We start from the raw sequence: 13806 nt of genomic DNA, 5'->3' as shown, positions 1-13806 counted from the left end.
AGGAAGGAAGGAAGGAAGGAAGGAAGGAAGGAAGGAAGGAAGGAAGGTGGGGCAGCAGGACAAAGCTCTGCCAGCCACCAGCCTGGGACAGGCAGGCTCACCTGCAACTGGGCCTGCTCACTAGTCCCAGGGTGAGCTGGCTCTGGAGTTGCTGGCCCTGCAGCACAGTCATGGGAACCCCTTGGAGGGCAGCCAGACCCCTTGGGTCCCACTGTGCTGCACAGCCCCAAGGGGCCCCCCCAGCTGGTGGCACCTCCTACTCAATATGCAGGGTTCATGTCCTCACAGCACCTCGGGGACTGAGCATTGCCAGTGGCACAGGCTGGGCCCCAATGCTCCATCCTGGCACCAGGGTGGTGCTGGTCCTGGTGGGGTCACCTGGCAAGGACAGTGCCAGCCCACAGCCCCCCCTCCACACCCTCCAAAATAGCCCGGCTTCCGCCCCCACGGCAGCTGCCTGCTGCCAGCTCCCCGCTGCCCACGGCTGATCCTGGGGAGGGAAGGGGGGCGGGAGATTCTAAACCCCCCCCCCCCCCCCCCCCCCGAGCCCACACAGCACAGCCAGTGAGGCCGTGCCCGCCACACTCACTCCGGCCCACGTAGCGCCACTGGTGAGACCCCACCAGCCCTGCACCAAGGGGAGGGCGATGGCCCCATGGCTCCACAGTGGAGCAGGCATGGGCAGCCTCTGTGGAGCCCCTCTATGGGACACGGGGCTCTCCCCAAGGCCCACCATGATGTCTGCACCACACCAGCTGCCTTGTGCCACCCGAGCAGGACCCAAGGGCCTCTTCCCTTCTCTTCCTTGGCCCTGCAGTGGGGCTGACAATCCTCCTGTCCAGCCTTGCTATGGCTCCAAGCCCTGTGCCCTGATGGTTGCCCATGGGAGGGGAATCAAAGCAAAACTGCTGGGGTGCCACTGTACCCAGCATATGTCAGCCAACATAGCCACACTCTCCACCCTGCTGGTGTCCAGGGTGGGCAGTGCCCAGCACCCACCCTGCCTGGGACCCAGTGCCTGGCAGCAGGATCCCCTTACCCCGTATCCACTCAAGCTACTGCCCATGGGGCCTGGGGACACGACAGAGACAGACGGCAGAGTGGAGCACGCAGCACAACCGAGGCTGCTGGGAGAGGCCAGAGCTCGCCTGACCTACTTCTCCTTCCGCATCACCTGCTTTCATTTTCTCTCACCCTGGCTGGTCCCCCTGCCCGCCCATGGCTCCATTAAATCATGCCACTAGCTCTGGGGATACAAGTCACCCAGGCCCCATGGCTCCCATTGCACCACCCTGCATGTCAACTGACCCCCCCAGCCCTGGGCACGGGGCATGGCCGGGTGCACTGAAGGTCACCGGCTACAGCCCCGGCACCACCACCCCCCCCGCCCGCATGGCTACCCAAGCACCACCTTCCTGGCACAAAGCGAGTTTGACGGGTCTCAGCCCAGCCCCTCGCCAGGTCCTCTGACCGCCCTGGGGCTTGCTGGGGTGTGGACATGCAGCTCTCGGGGCATGTCAGGGACGCCAGTGCTGCCACGGGGAGCCAGGCGGGCGCCAATCCTCCAGACGGGGCGGCCGCTCCCACCGGCACCCTGCCTGCTCCCGCCGTGGAGTTACCATGGGAAGGCAGTGGTGGCGGCGCAGGGGGAGCGCAGGCTCCCGGGGGCTCCCGCCAGCAGCCCACACGCTGCCAGGAGAAATTTCTCCCTGGTTTCATCATCCGCTGCCTGCCCTGAAGGAGAAGTTCCTGCTTGACGCACGGGGCAGCAGCCACTCCTCGAGGGCTGGGGTGCAGCAGGGGCTACGCTGGTCCCGCACCCCCTGCAGTGCCCACTCCCCGCCCCCGGGTGCTCGGGCTTGTCGCGGTCGTGCCACGTGTGCACTGAGGGTGCACGGAACCAGCTGGCAGAGCCGTGCTGCCACAGCCTCGGGCTCAGCACCACAGCGCTGGGGGCAGCCGGTGCCCAGGCAGGGGGTCTTGGAGGGTCCCCAGGACCCAACACTGCTGTGACCCCACACACACCTGTCACCTCCCCTTGCTCACCTCTGCACCCGTCCCCAGCATGGGCACTCCCAGCCCTGCTGCCCCACACCCTCCACTGCGCCAGAGTTTCCCCTTCTCTATGCACCCAGTTTTAAGTTCCTGAGCTCAGTCCCTCCCTCCGCACCCAGCACCAGCATCACCACTGAAGCCTTGAGTCGCTGCAGTTGCCGCGTGCCTCCTAAAGCGCCGGGGATCCCAGCCCGCTCCCCACTACCACTAGCCCAGCTGTAGTGGGGGAAACCGAGGTACGGCGCGACTCACCCCACGACAAAGCTGGCACTGTGTCCCCTCGCCAGGTGAACGCAGCCACGGATCAAGGGCGGCTGTGGCCCAAGACGTGGATCTGCTCTGGCGGGAGGGTAAATACCGCACCCCGCCCCGGGCAAACAGCGGCCGGGGGCAGCCAGCCAGGGGGACGAGGACAGGTACGGCAGGGCTGGGCGCACGGGGCAGAGTCCACCGGTGCTTGGCAGGTGCTACCACGACACCGATCCCGGTGGGGACCACTGCACAGCCCAGCAGTAAGGCACCCACTGCTGCTGCCAGTGTGCCAGGTCCGGGGCTCATCAGCGTAGCACAGCGTGCCGGGACACTGGGATACCCTCCAACTCAACCAATACCGGCGTAGAAGGGACTCCCTGAGTTGCCTTCCCCGTGCAACGATGCCGTCCCTACTCGGTGCACCAGGCACGCCGCCAAGCTGCTCACCAGGTTAGGAAGGGGGTTGGCAGCACCCAGTCACCCGTGGGAGACCTGCGGGGGACCCTGGCTGGATGGAGCAGCACAGCAACAGGACCACAGCGGAGCCTTGGCAGCCGCCCCGGCACGCAGCGGGGACCTGCCGATTTCCCGCAGCCCCGTGCGCAGGGACCGGGAACAGCCCACGAGTGACACCCCCCGCCCCACGGGCGACGTGTCCACCGGCTCCGGCGGCGGGCGGGGACACAGGGGACCGTGCACTGATCCGCGCGCCAACCGTGCCCGCCCGCCGCCCGCAGCATCCCAAATCCACGCGACTCACCGCAACCAGGCGGCAAAAGCGGTCGCCGCACCGGTCCCTGTCCCGATCCCGCTGCCGGTGGGTCAGTACCTCCGCGCAACCCCCGCCGGTGGGTCTGTCCTCTCCCACCCACCGCCGCTCACCTGCGCGCCCCGCCCGAGCCACAGACCGGTCCCGGGGCCACAGCCCCGCCTCCGCCTTCACCTGCCGCCGCCGCGCCCCGCCCGCCCCCTGGCCACTGCCGCCGCCGCCGCCGCCACCGGGGCTCCAGGAAGCGCCCGCCCCCGCCTGCTCATTGGGCAGCGCGCCGGCGGTCACGCGTCCGATTGGTGGGATGCCCCGCCCATCAGCCCCGCCACACGCCCCTCGGGAGGGCGGGGGTCTTGCGGGCCCCCGGGACCGGGGTGCGCGGGTGGGGGGCAGCTGAGTCAGAGGCGGGTAACGGGGTCGGGCGGGGGTCGGCCCCGGGCCTGGGGAGGAGAGCACGCGACGGCCCCAGTGCGGCCCCGCCGGCGCCGAGCGCGGTGCCAGGCGCCGAGCGCGCCCCGCCCGCTGCGGCCGCCGAGTGCCGGGGCCGGCACGGCACTGCCCTCTCCGCCCCGCGAACACGGGGGGGCGGGGAACCGAGCATGGGGGGGGGACGGGGGGGGTAAGAACCGAGAAGTGTGCACCGAGGGAGAGTTTCGAGTACCGGGCACCGTGCATAGGGTGAGGTAGCGGGTGGAGAGCCGAGCTCGGGAAACCGGGCACCGAGAAGCGGGCACCGGGGGACTGGAGTGGCGGGCACGGGGACATGGAGAGCTGGACACGGAGAACGTGGCACCGCAGGGTGCCGGGCAGGCGGACGGGCGTGGCGCGGAGAGCAGCCCCCTGTTCTCGGCGGCGCTGCAGCGGGGCGCGGCGGCCCCCAGCGGGGTGGCTCCTTCGCAGGTGCCTGGGCGCGGGCCCCGCGCAACCTGTTTGGCCGCTGCCGGCTCAGGGAGGCAGCGGCGGCCGCGGGGCTCACCTCGGCTCACCCCGGCCCCCCCCGCGCCTGGCTCGGAGTGCGGCCACTGCCCGGCGCTAGCGGAAAGTGTGAGGAGCCACCGCCGCCCCGGGGCTGCCAAGGCAAACACGGCCCCGCGCAGACGTTATGTCAGTGGGTGGGGGGGCCGCGCCGGGGCACTGCGCCGGGGCTGAGAACGGGACCCCCCACCCCTTCGCCAGGCCCCGGTACCTCGCCCAGCCGCCCGCTTCGCTCCCCCCAGCTCCGTCCCTCTGTCCGTGCACCTGCATCCCTGTCGAGGGCACCGGCCCGCCAGGCTCCGGGCTTCCGCGGGGGCGGCGGGGAGAACCCGCAGAACCACCTCAATCCCCGCGCCGCTGCCACCGACCCCCGGCTCCATCGCTCCCCGCCCGTCCCCTCGGGCCACGGTTCGCCATAGCCGCTGCGCTCTGCCACTGCCTGCGGCTGTGCTCCCGGTGTCTCTCCTTGCCTGCTCCCCCCGAGGCGACGCCGACGGCGCGGTCGCACTGACCTCTCGCGGCGGGGCCAAGACCGGGGCCGGGCGGGGGCCGCGGGCTCAGCCGGGCCGGCGGCGTGGCAGGAAGGACCGGGTGGTCATCGCGGCCCGTGGCGGCTGCCGGCAGAGGGCACTGCTGGTTCCCGGAGCCGAGCCCCGTGGGCGGCACCGATACGCGTAGAGACACGGGGGTCTCTTGGTGCCGGTGGCACCGTTTATTTGGGTTAAAAACTGCAGACACGACTCGGGCAATTCGGGATCCCCTCGGTTACACTTGCTCGGGGCTCCCCCATGCTGCCAGAACGGTTGAAGGATCCCCCCGGGCCTGGGACCCAGCTTGGGTAACCCTGAACTGGTCCCGACCCCAGGAGTGTTCACCTGCCCTCCCCTTCATTCTACCTGCCCAACACCTATCCAGCTGTTCTAACCTGCCCCAGCACCTGCCCCACACTCCAGCTGTTCTCACCCCAGCAGTGCCAGTTCACTCCCCTTCCCTTTGTCTGCTGTGACACCCAGGCCCACAGCTCTCCCCTCCTCTTCACTCTGTCCCACCTCCCGTCTCCTACTTCCCCTGTCCCCACCGGCCCTGGCCCTGACAATGGGGACTCCTGCCTCATGCTTTGCTTTTTTTACAAAAATAGATTAATTAATATAAACTTGAACATTAAAATAATAAAATTTTTAAAAAAATTAAAATCGTGCTCTGTGTCACTGAGAGCCCCATGGCTGGGGGAAGCAGGTGCTGGCAGGGTGGTGAGCCATGCAAGCAGGGCACTGCATCCAGTCAGCACTCGGGCAGAGAGTCCCACAGAGCCAGGATGATCCTGCTGCAACACAGCCCTGGAAGACACAGGCTGGGGAACAGAAGGGCCCCCCAGCTTGTGAACCTGCTTTGGGGGAACTCCCTGGCACCCCCTTCCAGCCCCAGCCTCAGCATGGCTGGTTCAGCAGGACCTCAAGCCAACATGGGCAGGAGGTGATGAACTGCCGGGAGTAGCAGGGTCCCCAGCCCTTGGCAAAGCTGATGCGGATGCTGTGAGGGTCACAGGGTCCCTCCCCAGGAAGCTGCCAGCCCCCTCTGTCCCCTGCCCACTCATAATCAAACACCTTTGCTGAGTAGCCAGGCAGCACCTTGAGGACAGTGAGCCCGCAGGCACCAGGGGGGCTCAGGGTGGGTGAGCTGACGAAGATGGGATGCTCACTGCGGTTGTATGCCCAGACGCCACCTGGCTCCCGGCTCAGCAGCAGCCCCCGGCCAATCTTGCCACGTGCCCGCCGGACAGCACAGCTGCGGTAGGCGGCCGGCAGCTGGGCCAGGCAGAACCCACTGCCCCATGGCAGCTCACAGAAGACATTCACTGATGCCTCGTGCACGGCGTAGAGGCGGCCCACGCGTGTCCGGTACTCCCAGTAAGCCAGTTTGCACCAGCAGCCATCCTTGATGGTGCTCCATGAGAGGCTGGTGTCTGGCAGGGGAGAGCAAAGCTGTCACCACCAGGACATGACTGAGCCAAGCAGCTGGATGGGCCAAGGGAAGTGGGCACAGAGGGGGTATGAGGACAGATGGATGGATGTGGCACACCAGGGATGCCTCAGCACAGACTCCTGCACTGGGCATGAGTCTCTGGAGCCGTTCCCAGTTCCCGAGTACCGTGGTGAAGGGGTGGGGGAGGGCTGTGAGGGGGGTTGGTCCCCGGGTGCAGGAGAAGGTGGGGCGGTGGCAGCTGGCAGCCTTGGTGGCCAGCAGCCAGGCGGGAGCTGCGGCTGTGTGCGTCAAGGCACATTGTGTGTGTCCCCATAGGCAGCGCTTCCTCCAGCAGGGAGCCTGGCGCCGCCAAAAATAACAACAGGAGCTTCGGGGGCGGGGGGGGGGGGCTGGGCCCAGGCTGCTCCCCCAGCAGGAACCCCTCATCCCGTGTCGGAGTCTTTTCCTCCTGCTGGGAGTGACTGCTGGCTCCATTCCCTGATTTTCATGTTCTGTCCCCTCCAATGTCTGCTTCTGACCCAGGGGTTCAGCCCTGCCCAGTGCTCTCCTTTCTGCTGGGTGTGGCAGGGGGTTGTGGAGTGTGGAGGGCCCATCTTACCGCACCAGTCCCCACCGTTGTAGCTGAACTCCAGGAGCTGAGTGCTGGGGTGCTGGGGCTCATCTGGCCAGGAGGGACCACAGGATGCCTTCAAGTAGGGGGGTGGCGGGGTTTCTGCAGGGCAGAGAGAAGGAAATGAGAGGCTGGGAGTGCATCCTGTCCCCCTGGAGTCCACTGGAGCCCTGAACCAGCCCCAGAGAGCAGAGGTTAGAGCCTGAGTGGGCAAGGCAGCCTCCAGTGTTGCCACCAGCACTCACCAGGTACAGCCAGGCGGCTGAAATGATGGGGGTTGCAGCACAGCACAGCCAAGTCCCCGCAGGCCCCCTGACCCCCAGCGCAGTAGCAGAGGTGCTTGAGCTCATGGGACTGGTGGAGGTCAGGCCAGCGGAAGAGGCGACAGAGCAGGACTTGAGGGGAGAGTCCCTGCTTGACCCCTCGTGGGTCCCCGCGTGGTGCCAAAACGCAGCCAGACTCCCAGGCACCCCCGCTCTCCACCACCTGCACCAGCAGCTCCAGCTCCTCATCCTTCAGCTTCTTGAAGAGGGCATGCGCCGCTAGTTTGAGGGCACTGGGGCCATCCTCAGGGCTGGCTGCTGCACAGCGCTGCCGCCACAGCCTCCGCATCAAGCCAGCACGGTGTGAGCGGAACATGGGGTGGCCGTGGGGACCACCTGCAGGATAGAGAGAGGCATCGCCCCTGTGCCCTGAGAGGGCTGTGGCTCCAGGGGGTCCCAGTGGGGACCCTGCTGCAGCCTCCTGTGTCCTCCCCAATCCCTGGCAAGGCTGCTTTGCCTGGGTTTGCTGCTGCCACCCCCACCGTGACGGCACGGTGCTGCTTCGAGGGGTATTGGCATCCCCAGAGTCACATCAGACATGACCCCAAAAGCAACCCCCACTGCTGGGGAACCTGCCTGTGCTGAGACAGCGAGGGCAGGGGTCCACATGCTCCTGCCCACAGCACCCGCCCACTCCCCTCTCACCCCCCTATCACGGGTTTGGGCAAGGGGTCCCTGGAGAAGAGGGTCTCACTCACGGTGGGTGGCGGAGGTGGGTGAGAGGCTCCAGGGCAGTGCATGGGGCTGTGCTCTCAGGGCGGCCGGCACTGCTCTGCCCACCACGCGTCACTGCCTGGACTTTTTCCTGTGCTGGGACGCTCTCCCCTCCCCCAGACCTTCCCGTTTGGGGAATTCATTGATTTCCCTCATCCCAGCCAGCCCTGGGGCTGAGCCACTGCCAGGGCCACCACATCAGGGCCACCACGCCAGGACGTGGCAGGTGCCAGATGCGTGGGCCCCAGTAGTCAAGGATGCCCAGCACCACGCTACCAAGGCAGCTGGCCACAGCCAGGAGCCCAGACAGCACTGCAGACACCAGTGCACAGCCACAGGGCAGGGTCCAGCTGAGTAGCTGATCTGGGCAGGGGGAAGCCATGTGGCACAGTGGCAGGGCACCATCATAGCAGACCCCATCCCTACTCGTGTCCTCACAGGGACCATTGCAAAGACCACCTAAGCCCCTCATGGATCTTGGGCAGGGGTTCCTGTTGCCCCTCATTTCTTGGCCCAGCCAGGGCCCCCCCCCGTGGGCAGTGGGTGAGGGTGGAAGCCTGCTCCACAACAAAGGAGCTAATGTAAACGGGACCCTTATCCCGCACCGGGCCAGGCTTCCTGCTCCTGACTTCCCGCCGAGATAAGGGAGGCCACACTGGCGCCACTGCTGCTGCCGAGGACGGGGCATGCAGAGCTTCCCCTGTGCTAGGGCCAGGCACCAGCACAAGCAGCACTGGGGCAGGGTAGGCTCACGGACCCACAGCCACCCCCACAGCCACGCTCTGGTGCCACCAGCCACGACCTTTGCCACAGCCCCCAGCCAGGCTGGGCCCATTGGAGGTATTTTGCTCTGGCGGCTTCCCACAGATTGAGACAGGAAATGGCCAGGAGTGGGGGAGCGGGCGGGAGGTGCAAGCAGAACCCCAGCTCCCCACGCCTGCCTGTTGGCTCCAAGGGGTGTGGGGACCCTCAGTCCTGGACAGGGGCAAGGGGTGTGCTGGAGTGCCTTAGTGCTACCCAAGACTAGGATTAGAAGGTTTAGGGACACACACAGACACACACATTCCCAGAGCTCTGCCCAAATAGATGCAGCCAGTCAGGCACTGCTCAGGTTTATTGGGGTCTCTGACTGGGGGGAACGCAAGCTGGAGCAGAGTCTCAGCACCAGAGGTCCATCAGTTCCATCAGCACAAGGTAACAAGCACAGTCCTGAGGAGGGGAGAGAGGCACAGGGGTAAGGACCCACTGACCAGTACCAAGGCTACACCCTCTCAACCCCCAGAAGCACCACAGCCAGGCTCCCTGTCTCCCCTTAAGCACCGTGGCCAGGCCCTTTCCACTCCAGGAGCACCATGGTTGGGCTCCATCACCCCCAAACACCATGGCCAGGCCCCTGTCACATTCCAAGCACCACGTCAAGTCAAGCTGCAAGCAGGTCACTCACCCACAGCACCAGAGCAGGCAAGGGGGGTGCCAGGGTCCCGTGACACTGGGGAGGGGGAGGCCCTTCCCTAGTCTAGCAGCTCACGGATGCACCAGCTGCAGAGAAGAAGGTAGACGCATTCCCGCAGAAGCCGCAGCAACCAGGAGCCCAGGCGCAGCCCCAGGGAGGTGGCAGTGAGTGCTGGCAGTGCCACTGCCTGTACCTGTGCCACTTGCCGGGGAGTACCCGGCAGACAGGCTGCCACAGTCCAGAAGAGGTGCATGGCCCATGAGGAATCAGCAGGATCTGACATGGTGGGAGAGGCAGCAGTGCTGACATGCGGGGCTCTGGCAAGCACTGGAACCTGCTACATTCTCTGCACTTCCAAAACTTCCACAATAGTGGGTGCAGGGAAGAGGCACAACCTGGGGACCCTTTTGTTCCTCCCACTCCCGTCCCATGGAGCCCTCAGGGCTTGACAAGGCCACGTGCCAGTGCAGTGCAGACTGCAGCGCATTTATTCAGTGCTGACAGGCTGCAATTTTATTCAGTGTCACCCCCAGCAGCATTCCAGTGGAGCCTCCCAGAGTGTGGCCTTCACTGGCGGGAGGTGCGCTCTTCTTCCTCATTTTCCAGCTCATAGGCAGGCCGGTAGCTCTCCCGGCCCTGGGCGTCAGTATAGCGTAGCGCTGGGTTCTTCTGTGTGTTGGCCATGCTCCCCAGGGATGTGTAGCTGTGGAGGGAAGAAGCAGCTGCAGGACTGCACCCAGGGGCACTGGCTGCGCATGTGAGGAGGGCAGCACTGGGCACTCACCCTTTATCATAGAGGATACAGTAAGGGACAAAGAGCTTGCGCAGGAACTCCCAGATGTCCCGGTAGGTCCAGTCCTGCAGGCAGAATTGGGCACGGATTGAGGCAGAGGCAACAGGCTGCTCCCTTGCCCCCCAGGGAAGCAAGTCGGACCTTCCTGGAGAGCAGCTGGGAGAGCCAGATGGTCATCAGAGCACCAATGTCCTTCCCAGCACCTCCCCAAACACAGGGAAACCCCCCCAGCAGGCCAGAATGAGCCCTGCCCAACAGCACCAAGCAGCCTCACTGCAGCAAGGGGCACCACAGCTGCACAGTGGGGCAGCAGATACTCTGGGAGAGTGGGAATTATGAGAGAAGCTGTCCAGGATGGGGGTGGATCACTGCTGGTTCCCAGCCCTGTCAAGTCCCCCTGCCAGGCCCTATGGCAGCACTCCCAGCCCCAAAGCAGGTGGAGGCCACGTACCAGCAAGGGGTTCACCCGCATGTAAGGGGGCCAGTCAGGGTCTGTCACACACATGGAGGTCAGGGTGCACGAGTAAGGGTCTGTCCGCCGTGTTCCCATCAGGACAGCCTCCAGCTGTGGCTGCTGCTCCTTCAGGTGGGCCAGCGCCTCCCGGATGGAGCCCTCCACAGTGCAGAGCTGGACCCTGTACCTGTGCAGGCAAGGGGGGCAGCTGCCTGCGGGCTGCAAGCAACACTGCACACCCTCTGCTCAGCAGCCCACCCCACTCTGCCTCCTACCTCTGGACCGTTGCCTGAATGAACTGCTCCATTTCAGGGAATGGGGACACAGTGCGAATGTAGAGCACCTGTAGCCTCTCCTGCCTCGCTGGGAACCGCCTGCAGAGAGACCCAGTGCAGCTGGACTCTGATGGCAACTGGAGGCAAGACAGCATCCAGTTCCCACCAGGCAGACCCCAGGAATCCACTCATACCCCCAGGGTGGAGCAAGCAAGAGCCCCAGAGCCTTGGCCAGGGTCTGTAGGACCTCTCAGCCTTGCCCCAGCCTGGAGCCCCGTGGGTGGGTACCTCTGCACGGCGGCATGGACGAGGTGCAGCAGGGCTGTGCAGTCCTTGCCCCCGTTGAAGCCCACACAGAGCTGGACCAGGCTGTACTGGTCCAAAGCCTCCTCGATGGTTCGCAGGGCTGCTGCCACCTTCTGCCCCAGGGCCGAGCCTGCCAGGACAGGACAGTTGGTGCCTGCCCGGATCATGTTCCCTCGGCACGGCCCCAGGGCCTACAGCACTTCACCCTCTGGATCTGTCTCATATCCAGACACATAGCGAAGCCATTGCTCACACCACAGCCAAGAGCTTGTTCAGCCCGGAGATCTGAGCCACATTGTGACAGGGATCATGAGGGCACTGGGCGACTGTGGCACTGCTGCTACTACTGCGCACTGTGCTCTCAGACCCTGCCACCAACAGCCCTAGCTGAGGTTACAGGTCCCATTCCCACCTGTGTGGGATGAAGCCCACTGCAGCTGCAGCACCCCTCAAGCCTCCCAGCACACCGCAACAGGCAAGCTCTGCTCCTAGGCTGGTGTTCCCACTGCCCCAGCCCTGCTAGGCTGCACAGAAGCATGGAGGCACGGAGCTGTGCTTGGAGCACCTCTTCCCAGTACCTGACTCAGCCAGGCCATAAACCTCCACAGCTGCTGGAGAGACGCAGTCTGTCACCAACGGCACAGCAATGCCCGGTGGCAGCTCCCTCATCAAGAAGCAGTACGCTTCCTCCAGGTCCTGCTCCGACTCTGAGTCCAGGGTCAGCTTCACGCGGTAGTAGTTGCTGGTCCAGTCTGGGTAGGAGCCCAGGCTGACGCGTCCCCGGAAGGCGGCATCAGCCCGGTCCAGCACGGGCGCAATGAGCATCTCATCGGATGCCACGTAGATGGTGTGGGAGTAGAAGTGGGTCTGTTTGCTGCGAAAGAGATGAGCAAGACCATCCAGGGCACGCTCCATCAGTGCTGGGATGCCTGGGAATATGTAGACGTTGCGCACACTGACTAGCGGGTACTTGAAGGTGCTGCCAGTGTGCCCGTCCGTGCCATAGTTGAGGCAGGAGGACTCGGGGACGCGAGCCAGCTTCATCTCAGGGCACTGCACCTCTGTCTTGCCAAAGAACTTGTGCACCAAGGCCACCAGCTCGGGATGGGGGACGAGCCTCTCCCCAAAGGCCTTAGCCACAGCCTCGAAGGTCACATCATCGTGCGTGGGGCCAATGCCCCCGGAGGTCAGCACGTAGGTGAAGCGGGCAGCAAAGGCGGCCACCTCACTGGCGATGGCCTCCACGTCATCGGGCACCACCGAGATCCGGGCGACCCTCACGCCAAGAGCACGCAGCCGCCGGCACATGAAGTAGGAGTTTGTATCCTGCGTGTGGCCCTGGGGGGAACGGGAACGCCCATGACGGCAGGGTGCCCCGGGCCCAGCCCGCCCCACCCCCGAAGCCCAGGCCCACCCCCGGCCGCACCTTCAGAATCTCGTCGCCGATGACGATGATGCCGGCGGTGCTGGCGGATCCCCGGGCCACCGCCGCCGCGGCCGAAGCAGCCATGGGGCGACAGGCCACAGCGCGGAGGGGCCGGCCCACTGGCCCCGCAGCCCGCAGCGCAGCCCGCAGCACCCCCCACATGGAGCCGCCCGGCCGCCCCCGCGGCACCGCCCCGCGCGCTCACGGGCCGGCCAGGACGTCCGTCACGCGGCGTCGCCAGCGCCCATTGGCCGGGAGGCGGGACCTACGGGGACGGAACCATCGCGGGGGGGTGCCGGCGCAGCTCCGCCTCCGCGGCCCTGCCCGTGGGGCCGGGGCACGTGCGGCCCCCTCTCCGGTGGGCACGGGGAGGCCCCCGCCGGGAACCCAGGCAGGAGAGGCTCCACGGTACCGGGACCCCACCCTACCCCATCTCCCCACGGCTGCAGACAGACAGCTCCCAAACATCACTTTATTGAAGCTTTGGAGGCCTTGCAACGGGAAGGGCCCCCGGAACCAGGGCCGAGTGGCCAAAACGGCGCCCAGGCAGCATCGAGGGTCAGGGGGTGAAGCCCCCGAGGAATGCCGAGGAGAAGGAGGAGGAAGGTGCTTTCTCAGCGTGGAAGGACTGGGAGCTTCGGCACACCAGGGGCCACTCACTTTTCCGGCTTCTTGGGCAATGGCCGTCGGAAGAGCAGGATGTGGGGCTCTGTGGGGCAAAAGAAGGGGTCAGGCCGGGCCCCCCGGGCGCCACCCGCTCCCCCGCGGGGCTCACCTGGCTCGTGGATCATGTAGTGGACCCAGCCCTGGCTCTGCTGCACCCCCAGGTTCCGCCATTCCGACTCCGACAGGAGGTGGGTCTTGGGCACCAGCTTGGCGATGTCCTTGGGCAGCATCACGTGCCTGCGCCCCCGCACCTCTCAGTCAACACCGAGGCACCCCCCACAGCCCCTCATTTCCCAGGACGGAGGTTACCTACTGGGGAACAGCTAATGGGACCAGCACCGTGACCCGGTACAGAACCCTTACCGGGACCCCCCTCTCACCCTCTGTTACCGGGACAATTCCCCTCTCGCCTCCCCAGGGAGCCATGACTCGCCCACCACTCCCCTCCCACTAGCGAGCCGTTAGAAGCCTCTCCACCCCACCGCTTTACGTTAGCGAGACATTTCCGTCCCTCGCTCGGGTAACCTTTAACCGAGATCCCTCCATCCCTATCAAACAGACGTTACCGGGACCCCTTCCCCTCCGTACCGGTACTCAAACTCCTCATCGTCGTACTTGTCGGAATAGTAGATCTGTTTGTGCGCCATGACAGCCCCGCGCTGCCCTCCCGGCGGCCGTTGGCGCCCCCGCCCCCCGCGGCGCTTTCAAACGCCGCCGCCTCGCGCGCCCATTGGGCGGCGCCGCGCCGGGGG

The 13806-nt window shown here is 65.8% G+C and overlaps 4 protein-coding genes across 13 annotated transcripts in view; all 4 read right to left on the bottom strand.

The window, feature by feature from the left end:
• The window catches only part of ZBTB7B (zinc finger and BTB domain containing 7B), a 13999-nt gene extending 9350 nt beyond the window's left edge, over nucleotides 1-4649 (bottom strand). Inside the window, exon 1 of one of the 4 annotated variants that reach the window (XM_042034473.1) lies at nucleotides 4564-4649. Coding sequence is in view for 1 of the 4 variants with exons in the window: in XM_042034468.1 (XP_041890402.1) it covers nucleotides 4316-4321 (6 nt within the window). In the remaining 3 variants the exon portion in view is untranslated. The other 3 variants (XM_042034468.1, XM_042034472.1, XM_042034471.1) reach the window with 3 other exon arrangements.
• Nucleotides 4650-4739: 90 nt separating this feature from the next.
• LOC121667624 (mothers against decapentaplegic homolog 6-like) lies at nucleotides 4740-8165 on the bottom strand. Of its 2 annotated transcripts, none has more exons than XM_042034474.1 (4): nucleotides 7666-8165; nucleotides 6890-7303; nucleotides 6633-6746; nucleotides 4740-6014 (listed from the first exon to the last, which is right to left on the bottom strand). In XM_042034474.1, exons 2-4 carry the CDS (start codon nucleotides 7281-7283, stop codon nucleotides 5479-5481), a joined length of 1044 nt encoding a protein of 347 aa, XP_041890408.1. In that variant the 5' UTR covers nucleotides 7284-7303; nucleotides 7666-8165; the 3' UTR covers nucleotides 4740-5478. The 2 variants fall into 2 exon arrangements, with proteins under 2 accessions (XP_041890408.1, XP_041890409.1); XM_042034475.1 differs by having other exon boundaries at nucleotides 6648-6746.
• Nucleotides 8166-8754: 589 nt separating this feature from the next.
• FLAD1 (flavin adenine dinucleotide synthetase 1) lies at nucleotides 8755-12567 on the bottom strand. 4 transcript variants are annotated; one of them, XR_006017125.1, is made up of 8 exons: nucleotides 12389-12567; nucleotides 11541-12300; nucleotides 10945-11092; nucleotides 10657-10755; nucleotides 10379-10568; nucleotides 9919-9992; nucleotides 9126-9837; nucleotides 8755-8890 (listed from the first exon to the last, which is right to left on the bottom strand). XR_006017125.1 is itself a non-coding variant. In XM_042034466.1 (7 exons), exons 1-7 carry the CDS (start codon nucleotides 12548-12550, stop codon nucleotides 9702-9704), a joined length of 1569 nt encoding a protein of 522 aa, XP_041890400.1. In that variant the 5' UTR covers nucleotides 12551-12567; the 3' UTR covers nucleotides 8755-9701. The 4 variants fall into 4 exon arrangements, 1 of the variants encoding a protein (XP_041890400.1); XR_006017126.1 differs by having other exon boundaries at nucleotides 8755-9220; nucleotides 9328-9837; XR_006017127.1 differs by having other exon boundaries at nucleotides 9328-9837.
• Nucleotides 12568-12846: 279 nt separating this feature from the next.
• CKS1B (CDC28 protein kinase regulatory subunit 1B) overlaps nucleotides 12847-13806 on the bottom strand; it is a 6494-nt gene continuing 5534 nt past the window's right edge. The window contains exons 1-3 of one of the 3 annotated variants that reach the window (XM_042034491.1): nucleotides 13643-13750; nucleotides 13164-13291; nucleotides 12847-13097 (exon numbers count right to left, since the gene is read on the bottom strand). In XM_042034491.1, the coding sequence (XP_041890425.1) occupies nucleotides 13045-13097; nucleotides 13164-13291; nucleotides 13643-13701 (240 nt within the window). In that variant the 5' untranslated portion in view covers nucleotides 13702-13750 and the 3' untranslated portion in view covers nucleotides 12847-13044. Of the gene's footprint in view, nucleotides 13292-13642; nucleotides 13759-13806 lie in introns of those variants that run through there. The other 2 variants (XM_042034490.1, XM_042034489.1) reach the window with 2 other exon arrangements.

The sequence above is a fragment of the Corvus kubaryi genome, unplaced genomic scaffold (assembly GCF_017639235.1).
Source record: "Corvus kubaryi isolate FWS band 111438036 unplaced genomic scaffold, C.kubaryi_AGA036_p1.0 37373, whole genome shotgun sequence".
Lineage (NCBI taxonomy): Eukaryota > Metazoa > Chordata > Aves > Passeriformes > Corvidae > Corvus > Corvus kubaryi.
Note: the sequence above shows the minus strand (reverse complement) of the source record. Positions and strands in the feature narration are given on the sequence as shown.